This window comes from Oncorhynchus clarkii, chromosome 28 (assembly GCF_045791955.1).
Source record: "Oncorhynchus clarkii lewisi isolate Uvic-CL-2024 chromosome 28, UVic_Ocla_1.0, whole genome shotgun sequence".
Classification (NCBI taxonomy): Eukaryota; Metazoa; Chordata; class Actinopteri; order Salmoniformes; family Salmonidae; genus Oncorhynchus; species Oncorhynchus clarkii.
The window spans coordinates 10,208,901-10,225,292 of NC_092174.1; the positions used below are offsets into that span (position 1 = coordinate 10,208,901).

General features: G+C 41.6%; 1 protein-coding gene across 2 annotated transcripts in view; it reads left to right on the forward strand.

Annotated features, from left to right (window-relative positions):
* Positions 1–8,250, forward strand: part of LOC139386534 (unconventional myosin-VIIb-like) — a 31,216-nt gene extending 22,966 nt beyond the window's left edge. For both annotated transcript variants that reach the window (XM_071132152.1, XM_071132151.1), the window contains 12 exons: positions 197–351; positions 1,585–1,738; positions 1,917–2,072; positions 2,295–2,400; positions 2,497–2,610; positions 2,737–2,848; positions 3,057–3,163; positions 3,469–3,654; positions 6,577–6,693; positions 7,118–7,201; positions 7,479–7,598; positions 7,825–8,250. In XM_071132152.1, coding sequence (XP_070988253.1) covers positions 197–351; positions 1,585–1,738; positions 1,917–2,072; positions 2,295–2,400; positions 2,497–2,610; positions 2,737–2,848; positions 3,057–3,163; positions 3,469–3,654; positions 6,577–6,693; positions 7,118–7,201; positions 7,479–7,598; positions 7,825–7,923 — 1,510 coding nt within the window. In that variant the 3' untranslated portion in view covers positions 7,924–8,250. The remainder of the gene's footprint in view (positions 1–196; positions 352–1,584; positions 1,739–1,916; positions 2,073–2,294; positions 2,401–2,496; positions 2,611–2,736; positions 2,849–3,056; positions 3,164–3,468; positions 3,655–6,576; positions 6,694–7,117; positions 7,202–7,478; positions 7,599–7,824) is intronic.
* The last annotated feature ends 8,142 nt before the right edge of the window (positions 8,251–16,392 follow it).

A 16,392-nucleotide genomic window follows, 5' to 3' on the forward strand; every position in this document is an offset into this window, starting at 1 on the left:
TTCAATTACAGATGCAACCACTGACTCACCATTTCAAATGTAATAATTACCCTGATGTTTTTTTTTTTATGATTCCAATGTCACAGTAACCTGACCAATTATCTCACTACCACATTTTGCGTGGTTTACAGCCAATTCTACAGTTACACTTTATTCTCAAGGCAGCAACTTAACTTTGTTTTCTTTGTTCCCCCAGGCAGCCTGGTAAAGAGGGCGGCCGTGGGGCGCAAGCCAGAGGGGCAGGCAGGGAGAAACTGTGGGCTGCCTCCAAAGAACCCATCAAACAGCCCCTACTGAAGAGTCTGGTGGGCAACACCAACCTTAGCCATCTGGCCTGCATCTCCTTCACTGATATCCTTTACTGAAATACATTATTTGTTAAAGGGGAAGTTCAGGATTTTGCAACATGATTGTTAGATGGTTCCTCACCCTGAAAGTAGTCTGTAGGCTATGATAACTGAACCAGGGATTACAGTTTTTCTTTAAACAGCCACTACAAACTCAAGCTAACTTTAGCCATCGCTAGTTACAAATCAATTGAAATGATAGGTTATTGTGTTCATGTATTTTTTTTAAATGGCCAAATCACCTCTAAAGGCCCAGTGCAGTCAAAAATGTGGTTGTCCTGTATTTTATATATATTTTCACATATGAAGTTGGAATAATACTGTGAAATTGTGAAAATTATGCAAGAGCTGTTTAAAAGGAACACCTGAAATGTCATCCTGTTTTGGTGGGATGGAGTTTTGTGCTGCATGGTGACATCACCAGACGGTATAAATTAACAGACCAATAACAAAGAGAGTTTCAAACCTCTCTGCCAATAACAGCTAGTTTTTAGGGTTCATATCCCTCCTATTAGGCTCGTCCAATTAGACCCCTCACTCAAACCACTTCCAGACAGACAACCCTAGCAAAATTCTTGCTTGAGAAATGGCTTTTTGCAAAAAAAACTGTTTTTGTTTCTTTTTGCCCGTTTCGATTGAAAACAATCACAGTAAGGTACTTAATTGTTACCCAGAAAGGATTTGATATTGAGAAAAAAACGTCTGCATTGGACCTTTAAATCTGCCATCCTTAATGGTAAAACTACCATGTCCCTTTGCGATATTACAACAACAAAGAAGTTGCTGCAAACCACACACACTGTTTCCCACTCGGAAATCATTGCACGTGCGATAGAGCGGTAGCATATGTACTGCATTTTATTGATTTATTTTTCACCTTGATGCATGATTCTCCCTAGCTCTGCTTTTAGCTAGCTGTGGCTAAACTCATCTGAAATTTGTAGTGGCCCAAAGATTACTTTCAGGGTGAAAAACCCATCTAATATCAAGTTGTAAAATCCTGAACTTCCCCTTAAATTTAGAGCCATTTGATGATGTTCATGTTGCTATTGAGGCTAACACTGGAGATATTTGAAGAAGACACTCGGGACTGATTTATACCTGTGTTTATTAGAACTGAAGACCTCTAAAAGTGAATAAAAAGAATAATAATTCAATGGAGTAGCATTTACCCAATTACCCCACAAAAATGTCTCTCCAAGTGGAGTATTCCTGTTTTCCTTAACCTTTCCCTCACCTATCCTAAAGTACATGGGAGATTACCCTATCAAACAGGTGCGCCAGCCCATAGAGCTGACTGACCAGATCTTTGGTCCGGCCACTCAGCATGTACCTTTACAGGACGAGGTCTACTGCCAGATCATGAGGCAGATGACCAGTAACAGCAGCAGGTATGTGTGGTAATGACCATCGATAAACTGTCATGCCAGCTATTGCACATGTATTACTAGGAAATAATCATGTATATGTATGTATGTATGGTGCTCGATTTCTTATTCTATGATAAAAATTCTCTCTCTCTCTCTCTCTCTCTCTCTCTCTCTCTCTCTCTCTCTCTCTCTCTCGCAGGATGAGTGTAGACTATGGTTGGCAGCTCATGTGGCTGTGCACCGGCCTTTTCTCCCCCAGCCAGTCCCTGCTGAGGTACACCCAGCGTTTCCTAGAGTCACGGCCCAGAGAGCCCCTGGCTGCAGACTGCCTCCAACGGCTACAAATGCTGCTCAGGTACGGCTCCAAAACACACTGCAGTGAATTTGGGGGGCGACTGGGACTCGAACCAATGCCCCTGCGAATACAACACCTAAGCCAAGTTACCAAGAGGTCTCAATCTGAATCACTTGGACAAGGTTTCTGGTGTTGTGCTAACGATGCTACAATATCTGGTATTGAGGTATTACGTACTAAAATGATTGGGGGGAAATTAACGCTACTGTCCTCTGGTTGTAGTATGGAGCCCAGGAAGCTGCCTCCCCATCAGGTGGAGGTGGACGCCATTCAACAGAACAGCAGCCAAATCTTCCATAAAATCCACTTCCCCAATGACTCAACTGAGGTGGGCCACATGCTTCCATTGTACTTGTTTAGTACAGTTATCTTATGTCTATCACAACATAATGTATCTTGTCTTGTGTGTTACTCTTTAATTTAGCTCTTCGAGGTGACTTCAACAACTAGGATTCGTGACCTTGTCCGTAATATTGCCTACAAGCTCATTCTGGCCTCAGCTGACGGTTACGGTCTCTTCATGAAAACGCCAAACAAGGTTCATTTCAAGTTCTTATCACAACTTTTTGGAGAGAAAAAAAACAATTTTCAAGCCACAGCTTAAGTTTGTGTTGGTAGTGTGAATGAGTGCACGTAAACATTTTCTTGCTTTGTTGCTTTCTAGGTGATGAGCTTGGAGGATCAAAACTACTTATTTGACAGTTTGAGGCAGACCACAGACCAACCTAAGAAAACAAAGAAAGTCAGAGAGGCAAGAAAAGGTGGTAAAACGGAGGGTAAGGCACAGTATTGAATTGAACAGATACAATGAACATGTGGCCACCAAATTGTCAGTGCTTTAAGATGGTTGCTCAAAAAAACAAACAGGCAAAAGCATAATATAATGTATGCAAAATATCAAAGTAGACCCTTACACCCACCAAGTTGTCAGTGGATTGAAACTGCTATGCTATGCTAGAAGGTCTGAGGGTCCCTGTTTTTCAGGAGCTCCGGCCACCATGCCCTACCTGGTCATCTTCATGAGGAAGCTGTGGTTCAACGTGACCCCAGGAAGAGACCTGACCTCTGACCTTACTTTCCACTTCCCACAGGTCGAGCAGAAAACACACATACACATACGTGCACACACACACACACACGCGCACACACGCTCACACCCTCGCACGCACGCACGCACGCACACACGCACACGCACACACGCACGCACACATGCTCACATGCACGCACGCACGCACGCACACACACACACACACACACACACACACACACACACACACACACACACACACACACACACACACACACACACACACACACACACACACACACACACACACACACACACCCATCCACCCAGTTCTTCACCAAAACTCATACACAAACCTCTCCCCCTCAGGAGTTCCCAAAGTACCTGCGTGGCTACCACAAGTGTACCAAGGAGGAGATGATCAGTCTGGCTGGCCTGCTGTTCAGGGTCAAAGTGGACACGGACAGATCCCAGTTTGTCATGATTCCCAGGATGCTGAAAGAGCTGGTGCCGGCTGATGAGATTAAAACCATGTCCCCAGAGGACTGGAAGAAGGTAGGAGGAGGAGGAGGGGGGAGGAGGAGGAGGAGGGAGAAGAGGAGGGAGAAGAGGAGGAGGAAGATGACACATATGACTTTTACAGTTGAAGTTGGAAGTTTACATACACTTAGGTTGGAGTCATTAAAACTCATTTTGCAACCACTCCACAAATTTCTTGTTAACAAACTATAGTTTTGGCAATTCAGTTAGGACTTCTACTTTGTGCATGATACAAGTAATTTTTCCAACAATTGTTTACAGACAGATTATTTCACTTATATGTCACTGTATCACAATTACAGTGGGTCAGAAGTTTCATACACTAAGTTGACTGTGCCTTTAAACAGCTTGGAAAATTCCAGAAAATTATGTCATGGCTTTAGAAGCTTCTGATAGGCTAATTGACATCGTTTGAATCAATTGGAGGTGTACCTGTTAATGTATTTCAAGGCCTACCTTCAAACTCAGTGCCTCTTTGCAAACAACAACACAGAGTTACACATGGAATAAACAAGCATACAGTCAATAACACAATAGAAAAAAAATAACATCTATATACAGTGTGTGCAAATGGTGTGAGGAGGTAATGCAATAAATAGGCCATAATAGCGAAGTAATTACAATTTAGAAAATGAACACTGGGGTGATAGATGAGCCGATGGTGATGTGCAAGTAGAAATACTGGTGTGCAAAAGAGCAGAAAAGTAAATAAAAACAATATAGGGATGAGGTAGGTCGATAGGGTGGGCTATTTACAGATAGGCTATGTACAGCTGCAGCGATCGGTTAGCTGCTCAGATAGCTGATGTTTAAATCAATCCCAGAACAACAGCAAAGGACCTTGTGAAAATGCTGGAGGAAACAGTTACAAAATTATCTATATCCAATGTAAAACGAGACCTATATCGACATAACCTGAAAGGCCGCTCAGCAAGGAAGAAGCTGCTGCTCCAAAACCACCATAAAAAAGCCAAGACTACGATTTGCAACTGCACATGGGGATAACGATTTTTGGAGAAGAAAATCTGGTCTGATGAAACAAAAATAGAACTGTTTGGCCATAATGACCATCGTTATGTTTGGAGGAAGAAGGGGGAGGCTTGCAAGCTGTGAAGCATGGTGGTGGTTTCATCATGTTGTGGGGGTGCTTTGCTGCAGGAGGGACTGGTGCACTTCAGTCAGGAAGTTAAAGCTTGGTCGCAAATGGGTCTTCCAAATAGACAATGACCCCAAGCATACTTCCAAAGTTGTGGCAAAAGGGCTTAAGGACACCAAAGTCAAGGTATTGGAGTGGTCATCACAAAGCCCTGACCTTAATCCTATAGAACATTTGTGGGCAGAACTGAAAAAGCATGTGCGAGCAAGGAGGCCTTACAAACCTAACTCAGTTACACCAGCTCTGTCAGGAGGAATGGGACAAAATTCACCCAACTTATTGTGAGAATGTTGTGGAAGGCTACCCAAAACGTTTGACCCAGGTTAAACAATTTAAACAATAAAGGCAATGCTACCAAATACTAATTGAGCGTATGTAAACTTCTGACCCACTGGGAATGTGATGAAAGAAATAAAAGCTTCAATAAATCATTCTCTCTACTATTATTCTGACATTTCACCTTCTTAAAATAAAGTGGTGATCCTAACTGACCTAAGACAGGGAATTTTTACTAGGATTAAATGTCGGAAATGGTGAAAAACGGAGTTTAAATGTATTTGACTAAGGTGTATGTAAACTTCCGACTTCAACTGTAGTTCTATCTATTGTACACTGCTACACTGTCAGTCCTTCATGTTATTTAGCTTTCTATGAGATTTGGAATGCCTCTCTTACTCTGTCCATTACTAAGTGGTGGAAAAAGTATCCAATTGTGATACTTGAGTAAAAGTATAGCTACCTTTTTATGAAAAGTTACTCAAAGTAAAAGTCACCCAGTAAAATACTACTTGAGTAAAAGTCTAAAAGTATTTGGTTCTAGATATACTTAAATATCAAAAGTAAATGTAATTGCTTAAATTAAATAAAAGTAAAATTATAAAATATTTGGTATGCCTCTCTTACTCTGTCCATTACTAAGTGGTGGAAAAAGTATCCAATTGTGATACTTGAGTAAAAGTATAGCTACCTTTTTATGAAAAGTTACTCAAAGTAAAAGTCACCCAGTAAAATACTACTTGAGTAAAAGTCTAAAAGTATTTGGTTCTAGATATACTTAAATATCAAAAGTAAATGTAATTGCTTAAATTAAATAAAAGTAAAATTATAAATATTTGGTTCTAGATATACTTAAATATCAAAAGTAAATGTAATTGCTTAAATTAAATAAAAGTAAAATTATAAAATATTTCAAATTCTTTATAGTAAGCAAAGCAGACACCACCATTTTTTAAATTATTTTTTTAAACATTAACTCAAACATGGTTTAATGAGTCCGCCAGATCAGAGGCAGCGGGGACGATTACAGATGTTCTCCTGCGCTTGAATTGGACCATTTTCCTGTCCAGCTAAGCATTCAAAATGTAACGAGTACTTTTGGGTGTCAGGGGAAATGTTTGGAGTAAAAAGTACATTATTTTCGGTAGGAATGTAGAAAGTATAAGTTGTCACAAAAACAAACAAAAAAGTACAGATACCCCCCAAAAACGACTTAAGTAGTTCTTTGAAGTATTTTTCTTAAAGTACTTTACACCACTGCTATTACTAAGCAGATGGCTCATTTCAATCATTTCAATGAAGGATTCTTTCTGCAATTAGAACTACCATCATGACCTCAAGTCTAGTTATTCAGCCAAAATCCCCAACAGTGTATTAATAGCATCACTATGACACATTTTTGCCCAGATTTATATCATGCATATGGTAATGATTGAAAGCATATAGTAGTAAAGAAATACTGAAACTCGCATTTCTGAATCTGTTGTTTTCTTCTTCCCTTAAAGCACATCATCTCCTCCTACAACAAGCAGGCCGGGATCACCTTGGACGAGGCTAAAGTGGCCTTCCTAAAAGGCATCTGCCACTGGCCGACGTTCGGCTGTGCTTTCTTTGAAGTAAAGGTACGCTGGGAGATAGCTCAAGTCAAAGGTAGCTTAGTGGTTAAGATTGTTGGGCGTTGCTGGTTCAAATCCCTGAGCTGACTAGGTGAAAAATCTGTCAGTGTGCACTTGAGCAAGCCACTTCACCCTTGTCAAATAAAAAAAAAGTCTAATCAAATCAATCTTTATTTATCACATGCGCCGAATACAACAAGTGTAGACTTTACCGTGAAATGCTTACTTACAAGCCCTTAGCCAAGAGCGCAGTTCAAGAAGAAGAAGATATTTACCAAGTAGACTAAAATAAAAGTAATAATTAAAAGTAACACAATAAGAATAACAAGGCTCTGGATAAGAGTGTCTGATGTAAATATGAAAATGATGCATGTTGACACACCGGACTTTTCATGCCAGTGTTGACTTTCTGTATGCTCTTGCTTCACAGCAAACCTCTGAACCGAGTTACCCGAGTATTGTCCAGATTGCAATCAGCAAGCAAGGAGTCAGCTTTATCGACCCCAAAACAAAGGTAAAAGCACAATAGTTGTATATGATTATTTCCATTTTATCACCATTATCAGATCATTTGACTTACATCTAGAGGGCATTTACTGCCAGATGGTCATACGCAGTAACTATGCTGACCTTTTCTTAAAACCACAAATCTGAGATGCTTACACGTGAACTCCATACGCTGCACCACAACACCAAGCTAGGATCCCACTTCTGCCACCATAAGCACTATAAAGTATTGACCTTCCCTGTTTTAACCAAACATGACCTTTTGATCTTACCCTAAACCTCAGGAGTTGCTGGTCATGCACCCGTTCAACCGCATCACCAATTGGTCCAGCGGGAGCACCTACTTCCACATGACCATTGGCAACCTGGTCAAAGGGAACTCTTTCCTTTGTGAGACCTCATTGGTAAGTGGCCATTACGTCTTCGCTCTCAAAATGAGAGATGTTACCTCCTATAAACCAGCACGTGTACATTTTGTGTGAATCCAAAGTGCTGATAGTGTTTGTTGAGGGCGTACTAAGTGACATTCTTCACAAACACTTGTATTGTAGTGACTTCACTAGAGAATGTGACTTAACTTAACTGCCTCAACGTGCATACCCCAACAACTGTGTTTTGTCTCCTCTTCAGGGTTACAAAATGGATGACCTCCTATCATCTTATGTGAACATGTACGAGATGCAGAGGCAGTCTGTGCGACCCAGAAATAACTCCATGTTCCCTACCTAATGCCTGGCTGGGAAATAGGCAGGACAAGGCAGATGAATTTATAAAACAGTAAACCAAGCATGAAGGGAAACCCAATGGATACAGCTTGTAATTTGACGGAGGGATTACTTTTCATCTGGTCTAAACCCCTTTGCATAGCTTTGTAATGGTTGCCATATTGAATTGGCACTGTGCCTTGTCTTGTGTTGTGTGTAAAAGGGTTCTCATCACCATTTTGAATACCAGTATCCACAGTGTGGAACTAGAAAAAAAATGACAAATCATGTGTATATACAAACAAGGCTTGCCCTCACAGAACAAAATGAATAAAGCATTTTTGAATTATGAGATGGCAGCTCACGTTGTGTGTGTGTGTGTGTGTGTGTGCATAAATTGGACGTTTTTTTATTCTTCATTAAAACGTTTAGACTTTTTTTATTGGCTCACCCACCAACTCTTCAGAGGACCAAAGCTACTTTGTGTTTTTGTTTTTGCAGCTTTTGTGTTTACATACACACATTTGACACACATGGTGCTTTCATACACAGTAGTTACGTAACAAAGATATATCGTTTTTTATATTTATAGACATTACATTTAGGACAGATAGTACTCAGACATCTCCGGCATACACGATTATCTATAGTGTATTCAGTAATAACTATTACCAATCAGGAGCTTTTTAATCCCACCCCTCAGCTCCTCTGATTTTTTGCCAATGAAACTCTTAGACATATTCATGTTGACATGGAAATCCAGATGTGGCGGAGGCCAAGTGGTTCATTTTAGGAAGATGTTGTTGTTAAGAAGTGGCAGGAGATGTGGAATCCGGTGTGGAAATGCTAGATGGGCGTGTCCATTTTTAGCCTAGTGGGCCAGTCTAAATTGGGGGTTTTGAGCATTATTATCATTATTTGCCTAATAATGGGGGCCTTGAGGCAACAAAAAAGGTGTGGTGTGGGGGGTCTTGAGGGGAAGGAATGGGCCAGTGTGTTAGAATTGCCCGGGCTGATTTTTGGTCCCAGTCCACCCCTGTGTGGAATAAATCGGGAAAGGGCTGACATCTTTATAAGATCCTGGGAAAGGTGGGGGTAGGGAGGTCATCAGGTAGACAGAAGGGAGACCATCATTTCTAGGCCAAGAGTGGGTCATATTAGGTTGAAAGCATACTACGTTGAATAGCATAGGCAGCACCCATCTAGGAGGTGAGATTATGGCCAGGTGGAGACAATGGAACATGTCAGCAATATGGGAGGGAAAGGGAGAGTTTCCTGGTGAGTTTAACAGCATTCAGGAGGCAGATATGAAAGAGATGCTTAGTAAACCACCGGATATGTGATTTCTATATTTAAATGTTGTTTTCTTAGGGAGTTGTTGGGGGCAGAGTTCTAACACCATATTGTCAAGGTTTCTTCCCTGCCACTGGTCCACTCTCCAGTTCAGTAGTGGGCGGTAAATAATTCACCATTGGAATTGACAATAAAATCCACAGAAGAAGAAGAACACAGAAGTAGATTGGAGGTGAGTTTGTTAGGATTTTTATAATTACTTGTTTTTTTTTTTTTTTGGCAAAAGTCCGTCCTCAGTCCTTTCTCCTCCGTGACCTGGAAACTGATGTGGTCAAGGAGTGTGTTAATTCGTTAGTAGGCAAACGGACCACGGTCCTCCCCTCCTCGATAGCCTCCTTTTAGTGAGGAAGCATAAGTGTATCCTATCTGAGTCCTTCACAGAGTTCTGAAATCTGCCACACACCCTTTGAATCAGCTATTGTTTCTTGAAGGAGAAAAGCGTGCAAGCATTTTCAAACAATATGCTACTTATCCTTTTATCTATAAAATGTCTTGCACAACTAGCTACATTTGTTTGGATCACTTTATACATTTATTTGCAAATATATTTGCCTGATGAGGTGCGATTGGAAGCGCATTTTCTTTTTCAAAAGGAGGCCAGAGGACGGAGGAGAGAGGATGCAAGTTGATCAAATCTAATTGAGAAAAGGCCCATGTGGACTACGCTAGCCTGAAATATAGAAGCTCATTTGCTAACATTACACTCCTTGTACTCCATGTCATTGCTAAACATGACAAGGAGTGGCAAGGAATGAAGTCATAGCTAAACAGACTGGTACCCAGATTAAATATCAACTGAATACCTCTCTTGGTCCACTATCTGAAAATGACAGTGTGTTTTTCAATTAGCTTTTATCAGCAGCTGCCATTGAGATTTTTGGGGCACTAGAGAAAGCAGTAGAGGAGTACCAGGAGGAAAATGATCAGCTAACTATGTCATCTACTAATCCCACTAGCTACAGTTCTACTCAATCAAAGTGTTTAAGAAATATTTTTAAGAAATATTTTTTTTATTTGCGATAAATGTCTGCATCACGAACAGCATTTTGAAATGGCATGTCATGGCACTAGGCACTAGGCCAGGGTACGTCTAAAACGGTAACATACTCGATAGGCCTCTGTTCCTCTCTACTTCCTTCCAGACACCCTGCAGCTCTCTCTTCCTGTCTCTGTAGAGGAGGTTTCACCTGGACAGCCGCAGTATGTGGCAAGAGGACCCAGAGCCCACACAGATTACAGGGGAGCCTCAGGACCAGCCAGGAGGAAGAGCAGCAAGGGCTGGAGGCTGAGTTATTCAGGCATTCCTTCACCCAGCCCGAGGAAAACCTTTTGATATCCACCTACAGTTTAAGCATTCCCTGTGACCCTCCAGATAACCACAACAATGCTTGCAGACACAGCTTAGTCATAGGCAGTGACCCAGTAAACCTACCTGTCCACCAAAGACCCATGTCTGACTCTGTCACAGCGGCAAATCGTACCCCTGCCCCGTTTGTGGCAAGAACCTCAAAACCCAAAGGGGAGAACCTATTTGGCTGTGGTGACTGTGGAAAAAGCTTCATTCGCAAGGAAAACCTGAAAGCACAAACACTGAGTGCACAGAACATTAGGAATACCTGCTTTTTTCCATGACATCGACTGGCCAGGTGAACCCAGGTGGAAGCTATGATCCCTTATTGATGTCACCTGTTAAATCCACTACAATCAGTGTCGTTGAAGGGGAGGAGACAGGTTGCAGAGTGGCGCAGCGGTCTAAGGCACTGCATCTCAGTGCTAGAGGCGTCACTACAGACACCCTGGTTCGAATCGAGGCTGTATCATAACCGGCTGTGATTTGGAGTCTCATAGGGCGGTGCACAATTGGTCCAGCGTAGTCCGGGTTCGGCTGGTGTAGGCAGTCATTGTAAATAAGAATTTGTTCTTAGCTGGCTTGCCTAATTAAAAAAAAATTAAAGAAGGATTTTTAAGTCTTGATTCAATTGAGACATGGACTGTGTATGTGTGCCATTCAGCGGGTGAATGGGCAAGATGTAAAATATTTCCGTGCCTTCGAACGGGTTATGGTAGTAGGTACCAGGCGCAACGGTTTGAGTGTGTCAAGAACTGCAGTGCTGCTGGATTTTTCACGTTCAACAGTTTCCCGTGTGTATCAAGAATGGTCCACGACCCAAAGGACATTCAGCCAACTGGACACAACTGTGGGAAGCATTGGAGTCAACATGGGCCAGCAGCATCCCTGTAGAACGCTTTCGACACCTTGTAGAGTCCAAAGCTCAAACGAAGTGAGGCTGTTCTGAGAGCAAAAGGGGGTGCAACTCAATATTAGCAAAGTGATCTAAACAGGTGAGAAAGCTGTGGTTACTGTGGAAAAAGCTTCAATCAGAAGGAAAACCTGACAACACATATACAGTTGAAGTCGGAAGTTTACATACACTCAGGTTGGAGAAATTTCTTGTTAACAAACTATAGTTTTGGTAAGTCGGTTAGGACATCTACCTTGTGCATGACACAAGTCATTTTTCCAACAATTGTTTACAGACATATATTTCACTGTATCACAATTACAGTGGGTCAGAAGTTTTCATAAATTAAGTTGACTGTGCCTTTAAACAGCTTGGAAAATTCCAGAAAATTATTTAATGGCTTTATAAGCTTCTGATAGGCTAATTGACATAATTTGAGTCAGTTGGAGGTGTACCTGTGGATTTATTTCAAGGCCTACCTTCAAACTCAGTGCCTCTTTGCTTGACATCATGGGAAAATCAAAAGAAAGATGCTGGAGGAAACAGGTACAAAAGTATCTATATCAACAGTAAAACTAGTCCTATATCGACATAACCTGAAAGGCAGCTCAGCAAGGAAGAAACCACTGCTCCAAATCTGCCATAAAAATGCCAAACTACGGTTTGCAACTGCACATGGAGACAAAGATCGTACTTTTTGGAGAAATGTCCTCTGGTCTGATGAAACAAAATAGAACTATTTGGCCATAATAACCATCATTATGTTTGGAGAAAAAATGGGGGGGCTTGCAAGCCGAAGAACACCATCCCAACCGTGAAGCACGGGGGTGGCTGCATCATGTTGTGGGGGTGCTTTCGCTGAAGGAGGGACTGGTGCACTTCACAAAATAGATGGCATGATGAGACAGGAAAATGATGTGGATATATTGAAGCAACATCTCAAGACATCAGTCAGGAAGTTAAAGCTTGTTCACAAATGGGTATTCCAAATGGACAATGACCCCAAGCACACTTCCAAAGTTGTGGCAAAATGGCTTAAGGACAACAAAGTCAAGGTATTGGAGTGGCCATCACAAAGCCCTGAAAGAACTGAAAGAGCGTGTGTGAGCAAGAAGGCCTACAAACCTGACTCAGTTACACCAGCTCTGTCAGGAGGAATGGGCCAAAATTCACCCAACTTATTGTGGGAAACTTGTGGAAGGCTACCCGAAACGTTTGACCCAAGTTAAACCATTTTAAGGCAATGCTACCAAATACTAATTGAGTGTATGTAAACTTCTGACCCACTGGGAATGTGATGAAAGAAATAAAAGCTTAAATAAATCATTCTCTACTATTATTCTGACTTGTCACATTCTTCAAATAAAATGGTGATCCTAACTGACCTGATTAAATGTTAGGAATTGTGAAAAAATGAGTTTAAATGTATTTGGCTAAGGTGTTCACATATTCCCGACTCACACAGGGGAGAAATCCCTTTAGCTGTGGTGACTATGGAAAATGGTTCAAGGACAACCAAACATTTTCCGCAAAAGTGCATATACGGATTTGCGCCGGGGAAAAATGACATGTCTGCGGAAGAGTGACCAGCTAATAACATCCGCAAGGAAAGAGGATTGGACAGAAACAGAAACAGAAACAATGCAGAAGATAAGAACAAAAGTATCTTTTATCTAAGATGGGAAGAATAAGGCAGGATGTGAACAACGCTTTAAAGAAAAAGCAGCAACGTTTTGGATGACAGAGAGGAAATATGGAGGGAGGCTCACTCGGAGAGAAAGAGAGGTGGACCACAACTCTGTAAACATGTACTTACACTCAGCTGATCTCTCTTTTTCTGCGGAGATTGTTCACCAAAAATGTATTCAGTGCCAACAAGAGAGAAATGTGTCAAACGACTAAAGGGTAGACCCTCTACCAGGACAAAATGCCAGTTGTTCCTTGACTGTCAGATGGTTATGTGTGAAGTATACGTGACCTGGGCTGAATCTCAAATGGCACCCTATTCCCTATTTGCAATTTGGGAGACGCAGCCCTTCCCATCTTCCTCAGAGTTAGGGTGGTCATTCTGGTCCACAGCCAGACCTGCACAGAACACGCGTATTGAAATGCAAGATCGCGTTTATTATTGACTACTAACATTTTGAGTTTCTCCTAACCACGGCGCTTCTGGGGTTTTTAGGCTTCTGGGGTTTTTATCTGTAAAACACTTTGTTACAACTGCTGATGTAAAAAGAGCTTTATAAAATACATTTGATTGGCATATTGAATTTGATGAACCAAGCTGGTCAGAGCCACTAGGAGGCAGTATTTCGTTTTAGTATATCGTTTTAGCATGTCAAGGGCAAAACCACTGGTGTACAATGGAGCATTCACACAATGTAGATTTCTCCCTTTTTCCTTTTAATGCTCCCTGAAAACGTTACATTGTAAAGACTGGCGGTCATTGATTCTGGACCGCATACCCCATAATGCTTAGAGACATGACACATACTTTCCCACAAGCTTTAGCTTCACTCGCTTCATTCACTGAGGGATGTTTGGACAATGTTTGGCTGTGTGGAGAGGGGAAATGATGTCAGTGAGAAGTGGGTCCCAGATGAGTGTGAAGGACGGGCGGTAAAAAACTGAATTTTGCACCCAAAATAAAACAACACTTCTGCTTGTGTTAACATTGTGGGTGTATAGTGGGGAAAATAAGTCAAGGAAAACTCCTTCTGGAGTTTATTTAGGCCTATGTTTTTGCCATCCCCTGTCCTTGCTGAAGGATTCCAAATACGAAAGCTCAATTGTAAAATTCCTGTCAGTTCATCGTCAACCGTGTCTGCCCAATGGCCACTTCCCCTAGTGATCATCAATAGACATTGATTAACGTGTCGTTTTTTTAGTTCCCTAATTAGGTCTACCCAAGTTCTAAATTGGTTCACACTCACTAAATGGTACGATCACATTAGAACTAAGTGCTCATAAAAAAAAAGCTTCAAACCTAATGAGGGAGTGAGCAAATGGGCAAATTAAAAAGGGGTTAGAGGTGCCACTAACAGCTTTTGGCTTTAGTAGGTGAATAGGTGGTGCCAGTTACCTCCCTCAAGCATTACCTAAGGTCCAAAATATGTTTTGGTTTGACGACTAGAAAAACAAATGTCGCGCGGCTAAGTCAATTCATTTCCCCTCCGGGTGTTTTAGAAATCCCAATAAACTGGAGCAGACCCGGGCTCTGAACGTTATTCCATGTGTCCATTAATCAATAGTGTAAATGTCTGCCCTTGGAAAAGGGAATCAATCTCACCACTGAAAGCGTCACAACAACATACTATGAGCTCAGCCCCAGTGGGGCGCTTTCATGGGGACTTAATTGGACACAATCCGAGTTTGGAAGATCAAAACTGGTTTGCGCAAACTTCAAACACAGATGACTGGAAATCACATTGCTTCACAGCATTCCTACCAGCATAGTGCAGAGAGCCCATCCCTCGACAAAGGCAGTAGACTGAAATGTTGAGTATTTCTTTGTGGTGTCTAATGTTTGGAATAAAAAATAAATGAATCATTAAGTATGTGTTCTTCTCTTGAATCACTTTAAAGGATTATACTTTTACAGCACTTCTTGCCAAAGTCAAAGTGAGTTTGAAATGGAGTGCTATGCATAAGTGCATCTAACGACGCATACCATGTGTTGATAGGCTCAATATAAAGATCTCTAATCTCCACTGCCTGATTCACACGATCATGCCAACCCGAAACATACTGTGCTGGCTCTGGGATTTCCTTTTCACATTGTCACTTCTAGCATGGTTCCAGCAACTATGGTGGATGCCTAACCAGGCCAGCCTAGCACAGCTTGGCTTGGCTTGGCTTAGCTTGGTTTGGCTGTAATGTGACTTCCAAAGCTACTCCCACAACACCCACTGCTCTGATATCACTTTTTCCCATCAGTTTTCTAAGCCCATCAGTGTACTACTACAACGCCTTTTCTAGACTATTAGGCATACATTGTAAAACGTAAAGGGCCCAAGAAGCCACAAATGCTACAAAAACAAGTGTACATCAAATAATTTCCTGTGTATAACACATCAACTGATTTGATCCTCCAATCACAATTGACGGAGGACAAAGCAGAGCTTCCAAGTGGTTGAGCAACAAAATAAAATGTATTCTCTCCTGACATGCTAGCCCCACTGCGGAATTTCACCTGTTACCCTGTCGACATTCCTATCCATCATTTAAAGTCTGGGAAAGAGAACCTTGGTTGAAACATGTCAACCGCCTTGAAGAGAATCAGAAAGAATGTTGGCAGCTCCTCAAACTACTGTCAGTGAAAGGGGGAAGAAAAACACACTCAGTTCATAAATAAGATTGATAGCTGTGCGGCGTGCGCATACCTCCAGTTCCTGTGTTCCCATAGAGGCTTTTCCGCTCCTATTAAATCAGCCATATCTTGCCATCTGATTTCTGCTGGCTTATACAAGGGAGGGCCCTGCCAAGTTCATACTTGTTGAGGTGCCAACCTACAGTACCTCTGCCTGTTGGAATCGTGCATGCCTTGGATGCTTGTATGTGAAAATCTGAGCACACCACTTTATTTAAACGTACATAATTGGGCAATATTTGGTTGAGACCTATAATTCATCCACTCAGAAAGACAGTCAAAAGTTAGGTTGAAGTGTCATTACTATGCTTTCAACCATCTAAAAGCCCAACCAAATTCCAATGGCAAAACAAAGTCTGATTTTTGGTTTAGTTGTCACCCAAATGTCCATCACTGCGCTTTCAACCGTTTCAAAGCACTGCAAAGTTGAAATGGGAATACAATGTCAGACATTTTGTTTATTTATACAAGACGAATGCATTGTCACTGTGCTTCATCTAATAGCGGAACCAAATAACCTGGATTGCAG